The sequence below is a fragment of the Lepeophtheirus salmonis genome, chromosome 1 (genome assembly GCF_016086655.4).
Source record: "Lepeophtheirus salmonis chromosome 1, UVic_Lsal_1.4, whole genome shotgun sequence".
Taxonomy (NCBI): Eukaryota; Metazoa; Arthropoda; class Copepoda; order Siphonostomatoida; family Caligidae; genus Lepeophtheirus; species Lepeophtheirus salmonis.
The window spans coordinates 12598985-12614971 of record NC_052131.2 but is presented as its reverse complement, the minus strand read 5'-3'; the positions used below and the strand labels follow the sequence as shown (position 1 = coordinate 12614971).

At 31.3% G+C, this 15987-nt stretch overlaps 2 protein-coding genes across 2 annotated transcripts; both read right to left on the bottom strand.

The window, feature by feature from the left end:
* Nucleotides 1-8658: 8658 nt before the first annotated feature.
* On the bottom strand, nt 8659-11491 carry LOC121117093 (SET and MYND domain-containing protein 4). The gene is made up of 3 exons (XM_071889001.1): nt 10484-11491; nt 10378-10388; nt 8659-10332 (listed from the first exon to the last, which is right to left on the bottom strand). The coding sequence occupies exons 1-3, from the start codon at nt 11166-11168 to the stop codon at nt 9100-9102; spliced, it is 1929 nt and encodes a 642-aa protein (XP_071745102.1). The 5' UTR covers nt 11169-11491; the 3' UTR covers nt 8659-9099.
* Nucleotides 11492-11726: 235 nt separating this feature from the next.
* On the bottom strand, nt 11727-15949 carry LOC121117110 (uncharacterized). The gene is made up of 2 exons (XM_040711411.2): nt 15568-15949; nt 11727-13506 (listed from the first exon to the last, which is right to left on the bottom strand). The coding sequence occupies exons 1-2, from the start codon at nt 15720-15722 to the stop codon at nt 11904-11906; spliced, it is 1758 nt and encodes a 585-aa protein (XP_040567345.1). The 5' UTR covers nt 15723-15949; the 3' UTR covers nt 11727-11903.
* Between the last annotated feature and the right edge of the window lie 38 nt (nt 15950-15987).

The following is a 15987-nucleotide window of genomic DNA, read 5'->3' as shown; positions in this document are numbered from 1 at the left end:
CCGCAGACGTCCCTGGTGATAGATGATGGAAAAAAAGGTGGAATATTATCTTCTATAATGTTTGATAAAACAGAGATACAACAAATCATTGAACAACCTATATCACGCTAAAATGCCTTGAGAGACCTCAAACCTTGCTTAAGTCCGTTTTTATTATCCCCAACAGAAAACAGTTTTTTGTAAGGAGAGAAAAATATTGACCTTTAAAATTAGAAAACATGCGTCAAATTTATGGTAAACAAATCTTCATACTTTCGCATGTACGTTCATACGTCCCCTTGCAACTTGAAATATGCAATGTATTTGAACTCAAAATCTTACTTCATCCACTTTTCTAAGACTTTTTCTCATTAATGTACTATAGAGTTACTCTTTTTACCTATGTTTGGAAGTAGGGGAGACCAAAGAAGAAACATGGCTATGATTGTCAACTGTAAAACACTATCAAACACGTTTTTGGTGATATTTTTTTTACTATTACTCGATGTAGTTAAAACATTTTGAAGGAATTCATGTAACACACTAAGACCAAAATCCTTACTTTCCAAATGTACTACAATCTGTTGATGACTTTATATGACTGTAGAATTAAATTTCCCTTTTTAATCAATATATCATATAAACAAAAAAACCAAAAAAAAAATGCTTAAACAGTATTTTATAAATGTAAAAAACCGTGGAAAATTGGAACAGTTTATGTTTTTGGCTCGATTACACCGAGTTTGTTTGACTTAGACTCACCAAATTTTAACAGAACAAATCTACATATGTTGGCTATTGTTTTAATATATTTTTAGGTTATACCAGTCAATAGTTTTTCCAGAACTTGCATTTGAATTAAATTCGTCAAATGTTGCAACAGTTGCCGGAGCCAGGGACGGTTGAAACAGTTAAAAAATATCACATTTGGTTTATAAACTTAAAAACATTAGATACATTAACATTCTATTATTAATAAATTAATAGACGTTTCATTAGGTAGAATTAATAAATTTCCATCAGTTGGAAAAGATTAGGATATAATTAGATTTACATTAAGGAACAGATATATTTACTCTCAAAAAAATCTTCAGGGTATTTTTCTGGCTAATATATGTTTAATTTCCCGTGTTGTAACTTCCCCGATCTTCCCTATTGCCAAGGTTAATAGAAATACAAGGTTAGACCATCATGTTATCGGGCATTGTAGAATTTTCAATTTGATGTATTGTACCGACTCCTATGCAAGACAGGCAGATTTTGACAAAACACACAACCTGACATAGTCTATGACGTCAATATTGCTAGAATTTTCAATTTAATAAATAATACCGACTGCTAGGTAAGAAAAATAGATTCTTACAAAACACGCAACCAGTCATCTACTATGATGTCAATATTAAAGGCGTGGTGGAAGTCAAACATCAGTCGTACACGCGTTATGGTATAACCTTGTATTTCTATTAACATTGCCTACTACTATGTTGCAATATTGTTTTACAAATAGATAAAAGCTTTTAATATAAATGTCCATTAACTTGGTGTAATCCCATTACTACCATAAAAATTATATTGTCCCTTATTAGTATTCTGAACGTTTTTTGGTTGAACTCGAATGATCTCTAATTAAATTGTGAACAATTCTCACTTACACAAAAAATATAATTCTCTTAAATCAAATAAAGATTCTAAATTGTAAATAAAATTTTTATAAATCTTTATTCAATTCATTCTAAAAGTTCGAATGCATGGCCTTTAATCAGGGCTGTCTGGCTGTTTCTAATTTTTTTAAGAGCCTGATATGCCCGAATGATTTTTTTCTTTAGAAAATATTACTTTGAACATAAAGTTTTTAAATTTAAAAAAAAAAACCAATAATTTTACTTGGCGTTGATGCAGAAAAAAAAATATTTGATGGGGTCTACAGGCCCTTCAGCCCACCCACTGTAGACGCTCTGAGAATTGCCTAAAGTATGTCTCTGAAATATTGAGTTGTATATATATATGTAGTAAAGAAATAAATTTGAACTAACCCCTTTTTTATTTTTGTACAAGATTGTTGTTATGCTGACGCAAAACATATGGTTCTAGTTTGTAAAAGTTTGGACAAACTTTGTGAGGAATAAGTTTTTGTGTAAAAGAAAACCTAACGTATAGTAGTATATCATTCAAATAAATTTATTAAATTTGAAGCATTTCGTTATTTCTATTGCAATCTTAAGGATTTTTAAGGTTGTTATTTTTTATAGGAGGGATATTTTTAGGTATATTTATTTGAACAATGAAAATAACCTATTATTTACATACATTTGTAAAAGATATAAAGCAACATTCATATAGGTATACAAATATCAGCAAAAAGATAACGAATTGTTATCGAGTTGCATAATATTTGGTGTATTTTAAGTAGGGAAGACAAGTTGTTAGGAGTTTTGTGTTTTTAATGACTAGCATAAAATTAAAATTTACACCAGACATGTTTCAAACCGTAGTTTTAAATTATAATACATCTTCATATGTGAAAAAATATTATTTATAAATTAAAATGCCACAGCTAGCATATATATATATTCAAGTTGATTGTTGCACCAAGTGGTCATTAAAATCTGAAAACTTTGAATTTTAAAACTTCAACAAGATGTAATTCATTAATTAAGAATTTCAAAAAAATTAATATTATAGATAGATGTGTGTTTGAGCTCTCTTAGTCATTAATATAGCCGTCATTAGCGGCAATAATGGCTTCCAGGTGGCGGCAGAAGGTCATGGTTCAAGTTATGTCTGAGCCCACATAAACCCAGCACTGGTCTAAAGTCTTATTTTAATAATACTCAAGTGAAACTCAAGTTTGAGCCGCCAGCTTCATCCTTGACTAAGGTTGTTACAATATTATTTTAAGAGTGGTAATTAATTATAATATTGCTAATCTTAGAAATAATTTATGGCTAAAAAATGATTGTATGCGAGTATAATATTAACTTAACAAATAATAAATTGATTGCATATGTCAAATCGATTCTTTAAGCCTTTTAGAAAGTCTTGAATGTTTAAACAAATAGCAGTTATCAGTTACTATGATTGATTATTTTTGATTAAAAGAATAATCTGTAAGTAACCTGATATTATCCCTATTTACCTATACTCCGTAAAGAAGAAATTCTAATAAATGTCATAACCTGGCAGGTTGAACCTGCTTCTTCAAATATCTACTATTAACAACTTCTAATCATGATTTGCAAAATATTTCGATTGATGTTGATTAAGCATAATTTTTTTTTTTGCAGAATTTAAGATTAAAAACGAAACTATGCATAAACAAGATATGAAAATAATTAATTAATAATATAAGTCGTCATAAATTCGCTAATTACTCAAATAAATATTACTTAAAATTCCATATTATGAAACATCAAAAGTATATTTTATAGCATGTATAAGGTCTAAAATAATTATAAATCCAGGCTACAGACACCCTTTTGGAAAGTGGATGGACAAATAACTGTGATTTTAATATAAAATATTTTTTTGTTGGGTATATGTTATGGCTAGAGATGGGATTTTTGTAGGAGTACGAAGAGAAGGCGGGAGTGAGACATATGGTATTACTGAATTGAAACCTTTGTTAACATCAGCTGCCTGTTATTGATTTTTGGGGGGAGAAAATGAATTACTGCTAAAAAGAGGAAAACCTTCTACACTTAAAATAGCATTAGTACAGGGAAAATATTGTAATTATATATTTATTTTATGTATGTAAAAAACAGATTACACGAAGGATATGCGAGGATTTTTTTACTTCAGATGGAGAAATTAACCCACGACAACCTATTAAATAATGAAAAAAAAAGAAAAAAGAGCACACGGAACAACCGTTTCTCCTTTCGCTAAACTTATTTTTTTCTTTACATATAGCCCTTCTTTTAGAAACTCATGAAAAAGGCCGTTTTTATGGGTTAACCCGATTTTTAGAAAATAAATGTGTTCTTATAAAAAAGACAGATTTTTTCCCTAATTTAATAAATAATGAGGATTTTCTGTAACAATAAAAAATATACAATGAAAGTTAATTTATATAAAAAGAAAGACCTACATCAAATTTTGTTTATTTAAAAAAAATCTACAAAAATAAATAAGAATCAAGATTTAACACTAAATTTTACTCATTTCTAAATATTTATGTTCAACCCCTAAAACGGACACTAATTGGGTCATATTTACTTTTTTGGAAATTAAAATATAGACAACCTGTCTATATTTTAATTCTCAAAAGTAAGGTGGCCAAGGGCCCCCTATTGCGCGGTTCTTCAAGTTAATTCATCAACACAAAGTTAACTCACTAAAACAATAATATACACAGTGTTTTGTTGTCAACTGTCATCGTTTCTGTTTTCCATCCTAATTCCTGGTCTAATCAATGGTCAATGATAGAATACTCATTCCATAGTTGCAAAGAGTTGCCTTTTCTTCTGTTTTTTTTTTTTGAAAAAAAGATAAAATACAGTAGCAAAAATCCATCGATACACTGAAGTAATTTATTATATATTTAATAATTTTGAAAGGCAATATTAAATCCAAATACAGACTCATATGAGTCATACATCATACAAAGATTCTAAATATTAGTTTTTATTATTTCGGTATCTCAAACTATCATGGAACTTTGAATACAATGTCTATAGTTGGGGAAAATATGTTTATAATATATTAGCGTGTATGTAGGATAATATAACGTAAAAAAAATGGACATATTTTCTCCTTTTCTTGATTTTTGTTAAATATTATATTTGTGCAAACTAACCGCATTTACATTTACAATCAGTCAAAATATGACAGCTTATCCCTGTCTCCCCTACTTATACGAATGTTCTGACAAATTTTGCTTTGAGATAAGGAATTGAGTTAATACTCAAACATATATATTTTTTAATTGATTACTTGTACGTAGGTATACACACACAGTCTGTTTATACTCGTAAATGTTGTGTGCGATAAAGTTTCTGTAAATGATAACAACGTTGCCTTGAATCAATTTATAAAGACAAACTTTTTAATACTGTACTATACCATTTTTCCAGACTAAAATGCCCTGTACCATACCAAAAATGGCCAAAGATGTATGCAACTTTGCCAAAATGAATTTTTTGTTTGCCCCTTGCAGAAAAGTTATTTGTGCGGGAGGGAGAAAAATATTGACCTGAAAACGGAACAGTATAGTATATATGTACAAGCAAAATGTGTAACCCATCCCATTATCTCACTGACATATAATTGTCAGCTGTCTATTTATGTATTTTTATACCTCTTATTTGTGTACTGAACGTTGATTGGAGGAACTCAAATTAGCTCTTGTTAAGCTGTGAATATTTCCCTAGAATAACATAATAATAATTTCACAGTTAAGAAGAATTGGCTAACTATCAAGTAGTTTTGGGACTTTTTGCTGTTTCTTAAAAGAAGAAAGATTGTGAGTTGCAATAAAGGTACCAATGCAGCATTTATTAAAAATCGTGTCCATTCATTTCATGTATAATTTCAGTCGGGCTCATTTCAGTGAAGTTTTTATATAATTAGAACAGTAAGATTTTATCAATTAAATATATTACCAAACCCTACGTTAACATTAGTTAAAAATCCGCAATTTATTCAATAGTTATAATGGGAGCATTCAAATTTTGCCTGAACATTTCTGACTACGATTTTTTCCCCCCTTGATGCATTTTTTTATGATTTTTTTGTTTTTTCGAATCTACAATGATCCTTGCCCGAATATATAATTAATATTTATCAATGTATACGTTACCTCATTAAGATCAAACTTGTATAAAGCGGCCAGGCAAGGGAAACTGAAGAAGCGACTGCTTTGTGCAAGTGACTCTCTTAAACAAGGATTCTTATTTTGTAACAATTTTAAATTTGAAAAATGGATATGGCTGCTTAATAAGGTGACACACTTTATGCAGGTGGCTGTAACACTAGATTTGACTGATTTTTTGTTGTCAGATGTATATTTTTCTGCTTTTTTTCCGCTAATCAGTGTTCTCAACATTGATTTGTTGAATTCAAATTAACTCTTGTTATGCTGTCAAAAATACTTCCTTATAATTTTATAGTTGTGAAAAACAGGACTAACAGGCTCGTTACTATTTAATTATTGTTTTTGAGAAGGAAATCTCTATGTATAAAGTAATAACTTTTGTGGGTGTACATAGAGGAACGTCCACAGAAATGAAAGAATGATTGTGTTGACCAAGGAAAAATTAGGATTTGCATATAATTGAGCATCGATATCGGAGTAATTTTAGCCTACATGTCCTTCTAAGATAAGGAGTTGTATTTATGTTCATTTCTTTTCTCTCACAGCTGTGTCCTCTTCTCCCGAACATTCTTCAAAAAAACCTCGTTAATTTTGGATTTCTTTTATTTTATGAAGTCATATTTTATACAACTCTAGGGGTAGTGTTAATTGATATTTAAGGTGTTATTATTAGTACATTATAAATTTATATACTTGGTATTACATATATATTTCACTTTCATAGAAATAATATACAGTATACACCCAAAGTATAGATATAAAGCATGTGAGGAATAGACCTATCAATTAATTAATTTTATCAATGCCGATATTCGGCATTATCAGACGCATATTGACTTTCTTTTCAATCCGACTGTCGATAAAAAATTATTTAAAAACTGGATTGCTTTGAAGTCTTGCAGCCCTTTTCTGTCTCGTTATCTATGCAGTGACTACTCTGGTAGCTATATTTATATTTTTATAAGGAGAATGTATTGGACATTCCAATTCAAATATGAGCAAAATTCGTTCAAGATCAAAGTTTTTACTCTATAAAAAACTTGGCATAAACACTACGTTTTATATTGTCCAAAACATTTATTCTAAATGTATTCACTTGGGAGGGGGGATACGATTTTTTCCCCCAATTTTGACCATACTGTCTGGTGGGATTGATGTACCTCTCAATTTGTCAAAGAGGTAGACTGCTTCTCCCCCACTGGCTACAACTTTGATTTTTTATCAAAGGATGTAAAAAGATAACATGTACGGATAAATGAAGACGTTTGGCCAACCAAAATATAAGAGCAAAAATGTTTTTTTTTTAAACTATTACAGTTATTGGCTTCTACACTTTCAAAAACGGTGCACAGAGACTGGCTACACCCTTTATTTTTTTCTTTAAAAAATCCTCAAATTCATAGATATGAATATATCTAACAATAATTTTTACAGCATTTTATTACCATGCTTCAACCCATTCATTGTACTGCGAGCGAAGCTGCAATAAAGCTCTACTTTCATAAGAAGGGATATGTATTAAAATTACCCCCCCCCCCTCTCCCTTTAGGGTCCCTACAAATGAACAACATTTGCTTTGTTCTTACTATTTTCATATTTTAAAAACTAACAAACAAATATTTATCTTTCCTTAATTTTTTCATATTAAAAAAGATATCAATTTGCTTATCCCTAAAATATGTCAACCCCTAAAATGTTATGTGCAGAAAGGTGTAGGCAGCCCCTTTCAGGCCGTCCCTGTTGTGTATTGTAACTATTTAGCTCATCGAAGAACATAGATTTCATAATTCTACTATTATTCTGATTGAAAAAAAAAAAAATTATGAAACTTTATTAGAAAAGGTAAAGAAAATATGTATTTGACTAGTATGATCCGGCCCGTTCCATGGACGTATGGGGAATGATCATGAAAGTGTAATTTGATGACAATAAACTAACCTACTCCTAAATCGCCTAAACTGAAAATCGCTTAATATATGCACCAACTACAAAACAACTTTAAAATTACTTTACCTCCAAATAAATTAGTATCCTGCGTAATATCCAATCCTTCAATAGAATGCTTATCACCTATAGGTACTTCAAAATATTAATTATACAATGTCACTATTTGGGTTTATTGAACTGATTAAATTCCCATCAGTGTTCATTTGAATTGCAGTAATCCAAGACAAATTAACTGGTTAATGCAATATCCCTTCATCTCCAATTTTCTTAGAACTGTTCATGTAACAACCTGCACAAACAGATTGCAAGCTAAAATTACATAAAGTACTTCAAACTAAGAATGTAAAATTCTTGTAATGAGGATAATTCAATAATTAGCACTTTTCAAATATTTGATATGTTAATATAATTTTTATTTAAGTTTCGGCAGGCAGCAGTGGCGGAGTAGCATACATTTTATTGTGTAAATTTTATCACGACTAGGGGACAGATTTAATTAAGTATGGGTTTCTTTTAATTAATCTATTTATTACAGTAATTTCTCATATAAATTTCCAAATAAACTTTAGATCCTCTTTCGATTTGGCGCCTCCTTTAGAATTTGTTTTGACGCTCCTAGGTCAAGGCTAGTATTAGTGTGAACAGGGTCAAAGATAAATGTGCTGCCCCTTTTCTATATTTCCTTTTTTAAATCACCTTTTTAGAAAATATCAATTACATTTGCTGAAATGGTTTTTTTTAATAAATGGTTTGCATATTTCATGGAAATATGGGGTTTTCTTAGAAAATAATATTTATATACTTTTTTATCCTGGGGCATGAATACTGTGACCCCCCTCCCCACTCTGATATTTTGGAGATTCCAGGACTAGATCTAATTTAATGTAGTAAAATAAATAAACTTTGTAATCAAAAAATCAATTTATATCTTATACTAATTCCTAAATGTATGTGTATATTTATATAAAAAATATTTATCTTCTTTACAAAATAATAAGTATATAGGCGAAACGAAGACGAGACGAATTGAAAAATTGCTGACAAAATTAACACTGTAGTGAAGCATTTACTCAGATGGATCGTATATATGGAATCAGTATTATTATTCATATATAAATACAAAATTAAACATTAAGATACTTGTCTATGATAATAATATGTAACCATCTAACGATTTCACTTTATGTAGAACTCCACCAGAAACACAATTATAAGCACCATACTGTTATATGTGAATGCACTTACTACTGAATTTATATGTGCATTTATGATACTTTGAAATGAAACATTGATATATGTAAAAAAAAAAAAAAATTGTATTTAGATACTTAATTTTCTGATATGTCTTAAAAACTCTTTTATTTCGAGGAAGCCTTAAACATAACTGAAAAAACTTTATCTACTCCTAGTTTCTCGACGGATGCAATAATTGCATTATAAACATCTGCTTCAGAACGAATGAGAAATTGATGTGGAGCTCCATGCAAGAGACCATACATTTCATTATACATTTTAAAGATGATCTCAAGATTACGAGCCATGTTCTCATCCTTTGTATACAACCGAGATAAGGATGTGATCAACTTATTTGCTAATTTCTTAACAGGGCCTTTATTAATGTCCTTTGGTAAAAATTCAAGAGTCGGAAGGTCTTTGTTACAAGGCTCGCATTCACATGTGAAATTATATTTTTCCAATGATTTGAGTCTCGTTTCCTTATCCGCCGAGGCAAAAGTTTGTGTATAAGTGTCGAATATTTCAGCACCTTTTAGAATAGGTTTGCTGGCAAATCCATAGGTCCATCTTCCTGAGGAAACCCTTCTATAATTAGGATCGCAAGAATGATTAAATAACGCAAGTGTGGGATTAGTAGCACGTCCGATCCGTTGAATTGTGTACTTTCCATATTCGTTTTCATTATTTGTCGTAATCTCGTGAGTATTGTAATAGACACAGCGCATGTAATGATGGATAAGTTTCATAAAGAACATAGATGTTGAGTCGTTCAAATCCTCCTTAAAATAACCTGATTTCTCTAGCAAACGAAAGAGATATACAGCTGTAAGAGCTTGCATCATTAGCTCTGGTGCCTTTTTAAATTTTGAAGCGTCGTGAGTCACTAAATTATGAAATGTAGAAATATCTTTGGAGTCGTAAGAACTAGTAGCAGATGCATTTAGTCCCATTTTTTCGTCATGAGTTTGAAACTCGTCTCTTTTCGATAAATAAAATTCGCATGGATTTCGAATTATTGCTTTGTAAGCAAGTGTCCATCCTCCAACCTGAGCAGAATAAAGTAAATCGATAATATCACATTCATTGGAATGATATTCTTTCAAAGCCTCATTAAGACACTTTTCCGAGCAGAATAAAACGTTCACACATTTAGGACATGGCAAAGGTGCAACATTCTTGCTCAAACAGTTCCAACAGTAGATTCGTGCCTCGTCCCTATCGAGAATCCACACATAAGGCTCATCAGCGGCTATAAGCTCCCCTGGAGCAATATCCCGATTAGCAACGATATATCGTCCCTTCGTTGGAGAATATTTTACTTGCAAGCCATTCATAAGATTCGGGTATCCAGAATTCTACATTGATAAATAAATTCGATATCATTAATTACCATGAAAAACACACTTCATTGCTAGCAACGTGTTTTAGAGGAATATAATATTTAAATATAAGAAGAATTCGTAAAATGAAATAATGATTGAATGATAAAAAATGATATCGAATTACTTTCTTGATGCGTTTTTGGAATTTTAAAATACTGTTGAGACTTGTTGGCCTTGTGGTATATCGTTTTAGGAGTATTTCGATTATTATTTAAAAATTTGATTTTATTGTTGATTCGATATTCCAAGGAATTTCGTTTCCCAGTTCCTGGTTTCATAGCTTTATCCAAAGTTTTAAGAGCGTTGTTATATGCATCTTTAGCTTTGTCAAAGTGTCCAATTTCTTCGTGTGATTCTCCAAGTCTCTCAAAGAGTTTATAACATAAATTTTCGGGATAAGAGGATGCTAAAGCCTTGTTTATGTCCTTAATACCCAATTCATACTCTCCTTTTTCAATTAAAATGGAAGCTCTATCCGCAAGTATAATAGCAGTCATTTCATCTTCAGGCGAATACATGAGACTTTGATTATATAAACTTAGAGCCATTTCTAAGTTCCCTTGCGCATTTGCCAAACTAGCCTTTTCGCAAAGAGCTTTGCAAAGTTTGTCATTTTTTTTGAAAATGTCTCTGGATTTGGAATTGAATTGTTTTTCAAATGAGGTTTGAGGGAAGAGACAAAGTAGATTGAGGCGCTCAACTAAGCGAGAATCATCATCTGACATCCATAAGGATTGATTCTTCTCAAAGCTGATCTCACCGAAAATTTGTTGAATAAATCCACTACCCATTGTCTGTCTTGTATACATATATGAATATGTAAGTATCACAATATATAACCAACTTCACGTGTAGGGAAAAGTTATTTTTGACTCACTAGAAAGCATTAATTTTGTTAATATAAAGAACAACACAAAGTTCTCAATCTGCACAAGGGGGGAAAAAAAACAACTCAAAAACACCGTTCTGCTCCTTTCTTTTCTTGTTTTCAGGAGGGATGAACTTCTACAGTAAAAAGCTTTTTATATCAGAGATTGTCAATAAGGACAAAAAAATATTAGGCATTTTAACATTTGAAAAAATCCGGACTTACCTTCCCCTTCGAATCAAAGACTAATGAACAAAATGCATACCTCTTATTTCTTTGTAATATATAAAAAAGTTATAAAAAATCACTTTCATTTTATTTCTTAGAGCCTATTGGAAGGTTGGCAAACTTTTTAGCGTGCGTCCCTTTTCTGCACAATTGATATTCAAAGGTGAAGAACAAGAAAAAAGAGAGGTCAATAACTCAACTTCAAAAGAAATAACGTAACACATTGCAAATTACCTTGTACTAATAATGAAAGACGTATGGGAGATAAACGTTGATTCTATGTAAATATTTTATTTATGAAAAAACTATTCATGGTGGTCTCTCCTTCAGAAAAAAATAATAAACAATAATTATCATTGCATATCAGGAGAACATTATATTTTTGTTTGTTTGTTAAAGGTATATCGAAAATGTTCGGAAACGAAATGCTCCTTTTAAGTGGTGAGGATCAATGATGAGGATGATGCTGATGAGAGTTTTGTTGTTGAGGCTTTCTCATGAGTTCTTTAGGCTTTAGATCCTTGAACAAAACCTCTTCAAAATTTTCATAGCCTTCAAAACAGACAAGTGCAGTAGTTGATGTCACTTCTCTGATTTTAACAGGATAATATAGACCATCTTCCCAATATTTAGCTAAAGCTAAATCATTGGCCTTCCACTGATGATGATGATGTTGTTGTTGCTGTTTCTTTTTGGAAGTACCCTTATAATTGCTATTACTGAAACCCCGATTCTCTTCATAGGGCTTTCGTTGACTCTGAGTCTCAGTATAGGTACTGTTATTCCATTCTCCAAAATCTCGATCAGAATTCTCATTTCTTCGTGAGCGAGGATTGGGGCCTCGTTGTTGTTGTTTTTTGTTAGGATCCGGCAGTTTTTGCTGTTGTTGTTGTGGTTCCTTCTGTTGTTGCGGTTCCCTCTGCTGTTTATGTTGTTGTTGCTGTTGAATCTGCTGTTGATGCGGCTTATCTCTCCTATTATCCTTCTTATCTGCATAATCATTTCGCCGGTTATTGTTACGATTTTTGGAATCGCTGGTAGTATTGTTGCCTGGGTAATTATCATTCGTTTGGACATGGGATGATTGCTGATTATGATGAGAATGACTGATATTAGTTTTATGATTACTGTTATAACCACTATTTGAATTATTGTAGGATCTGCCACCGGCTTGTTTCTCTCTCTTATTGATGTTTTTATTAGAAGAAGATGCTCCAGAATGCTGCTTCACTTCATTCAATTCGGGTTGAGATGCTTTCACAAAAGTGATGGGGACGTCATGATGTAGCATTACACCCGCATCATTTTCCTTAGACGGAATCTTTTTCTCCATGAAATCAAAGAGACATACACGTGAGGAAGGTGGAGGTTTTGCAGAGAGGGCATCTGCTTCATTTTCTTTGTTTCCTCGTTTGTTCCTTTTCCTTTGAGCAATTTCTTCATGCCGAGTCATTCCCTTTTTACCATCCTTAATTTCCTGTGACCCACCTCCAAATACTTTCTGATAGCCGGATTTAGCGGCCTCTTCTATGGCATCCTTTCTCTGAGAGTCGAACTCAGATGGCTCTTCACTTTTCCTCTCTTCTTTCCCATTTTGCTTGATATTAACGGGGTTTGCTTCTTTTTCATTCAATGTAGGATGTATAGCAATACTCTTGCCAAAAGAGACCCAGGGAGGAGGGCCGGAACTACTACTTGAATCTCGTTTGAATGAGGCAAATTTGCGAGAAATTTCCCATGACTCTGCAAGTCGATCTACTCGTCCACCCAGTACTTTAATAGATCCGGATCTTAGAAGTATAAATCCACTCACGATATCTAAATTAACGTCCATGAGTTGAACTTTAGTTCCAGGAGGTGTCTCTGTTGAAATATTATCTAAGGGATTAATCTCTACGGCGAACATTGAAGTAAAACCATCCGTTAGCGCAATTTTTAATAAACGAGGGATTCCACTTCGAGACTCTTCAATTTTTGGTATTGATACATTTTTAATGGATTTCACTTGAAGGATAACACGATCTTTATTCTCCAACGAGTCTATTTTACGACTAAAATATAAAAATAAATTAGAATTAAACTAAGTTCGAAATTTAAACATCTTCGTAAAAGAAAAAGATTAGTAAATTTATACAAATATAGTAAGGCCCTATTGATACGAATTTTTTGAGCTGATATTTAGGGGCTAAAAGTTGATAATTCATGGATTTTCCTTCACTTCAAGTTAACCTTTGAAATCCAAGTAAGAATAAATCAAACAAATGTCAAAGTAGGGCCATTTCAGCAAGTATATAATTTAGCTTAACAGATTTGCGATAAAATTAAAAGCCATGATCAACCTTTAGGAACTTATTTCTAAGTGTAAATAAGTATTAATTACCAATCATCTTTTTTAATTAAATATAATTAAAAAAGTACTCTTAAAAATATATGTATGTTTAATAGTGTCAAAAACGATAACTTAGGCAATGGATTCATTGAAAAAAAAGTCACTGGACCTCTATGGAAGTACTACATTAAATTTAAGACTTTTTACAACAAAATTCTACAAAATTGGAACATATAAGCATTAAAAATCGTATCAGTTAGAAAAATAATATTTAAAAATTTAATTCTTTAAAAAAAGGAAAAACCAAAAATAGAAATATTATAGTCTTAATAATCAGATATTGTTAAATTAAGTTTCTTTTTCAGTTAACTTATTGAATATAATATAATTTGGAGAAAAGATAACATTAATTGTACAATGCAGTGACACACTTAAAACAGGTGGTCATTAGACCCGAATTTACTGTATATTCTATATATTAATGTGTATCAGTTCTATATTAATCGACACGTCAACATATTGGCCGGTTCCTACTATAGGGACTTAATACCTTTAATTTACTAATTATACTTAAGTATTCTTGAAACATGTGTACTTATACTTGGTTTAAAAAGTATTACTTATTTATTACTTATACACTCTTTCTTTTAACAATGTTATAAAAACAAACAAAAAAATTCTATAAATTGTACTATCTACTTGCAAGTAATACATTTTGATATACTTTGACGTATTATTAAATTCCGTTGCTTAAGAAATCTACTATTGCAACTGATTTGTTAAAAGACGAAAAACGGTTTTGTTCCGACAATATAACAAGATTTCATTTTCAGCTTATGATGATTAAATCTGTTCTCCACATTTTGGGCGATACATTTTCTAAGCAAACTTCGAGTAATTTACTTTCTATAAAAGTAGACTAACTCATAAAATAACATTGAGACAAAACAATAAGTAAATATATTCTTAGCAGATACACGTAAATAAGAAAAAAAACCCTAAAACTAGAACTAAAATTCAATGTTCTCCATTAATTAATTACCCCCATAATATAGTCGTCAACGCTTAATACGGATATTCGTTTATAGCATACATTTATGAAAGTACCAAACTACATAATTAGAATAGATTATATAATTGATTCGATCTTTTTATCTCAGATATATTTTGCCAGTCCTTTAAAATTCGGCTTCAGTGGGTTCTACAGTATGTATAGTGTAAGAGAATAATAAATCAAAACTCAATTAAATAAACCACTATGACTAACATGTATGGCCCGTCATCACAAAAGCAAGCTAGAACATAACACATTTTTTTTCAAAATTGAGTGTGAATTACATTTGTATTATTTGACGGATTATCATCAATACCTATCAACAAATAATACTTATTAACCCTTGAGGTGTGTTGCTAAATGCAGTTAAAGTAGAAAAAGTTGATAATTACAATAAGAGAATCAAAATTGATCGATTTTATGTATTTAAAAGGCCATGTCGGGTCTAACATAGTTATCTTTAATCATAAAAATCCCCTATAATAGACCCAAATACGTATATGGAATATTGGGCTGTAGCTATAAATGAAGTAAAAAAGTATATCGAGATTTTCTCCTTTTCTGGACTTGTGTTCAAGATTGCTTTCATATTGATGCACCAACTATTTAATCGGTCCCTTATACTCGGCTTAAGTTATATATCAAATATGCCAGCTATGAGTGGCATGTGTACACTAAAAGAAGGTCAAAGGTCGTGAGTCAATATCCGGCCTTTATTGCGCTTTATACCTTCGTCTGTCAATTTCCGAAGGGAAAAAGGGTTGTGCAATCTCCCTCAGATCAAAATCTAGAGCCTTTTCATAGTTGCCCTCCGTTAAATTCAGTCCTTCCTCCGTAAGACGAAATCCTTTTATGAGTAGATGTTTTCCTTTAGAACCCGACATCCCGTCTCTTGACCTAAGTTATTACATGGGCGATGAACACAATAGAAATGGCGATTTGGAATGGATGGATGATGTGATAGTCGATCGATACAGAGTCACTCACGGCTCACTCAGATCCTTTTCACGCTTCTTTTTAAGTAATAAATAATAACTAATAAGTAAGAAATGAATGATGTACAACTTCCTCAACTACACAGCTAAAATGTAAAAAGAGTAGAGGAAAAGAGGGGCCGGGTCATCAAAATGATATTATGACGTCATGCTC

Excerpts from the sequence above, each read along its gene's own strand:
- LOC121117093 (XM_071889001.1), bottom strand. The coding sequence starts at position 11,168 with ATGTATACAAGACAGACAATGGGTAGTGGATTTATTCAACAAATTTTC.
- LOC121117110 (XM_040711411.2), bottom strand. The coding sequence starts at position 15,722 with ATGTCGGGTTCTAAAGGAAAACATCTACTCATAAAAGGATTTCGTCTT. Across the intron at positions 13,507-15,567 it reads TCGGAAATTGACAGACGAAG|TCGTAAAATAGACTCGTTGG; the intron begins GTATAAAGCGCA and ends TTTATATTTTAG.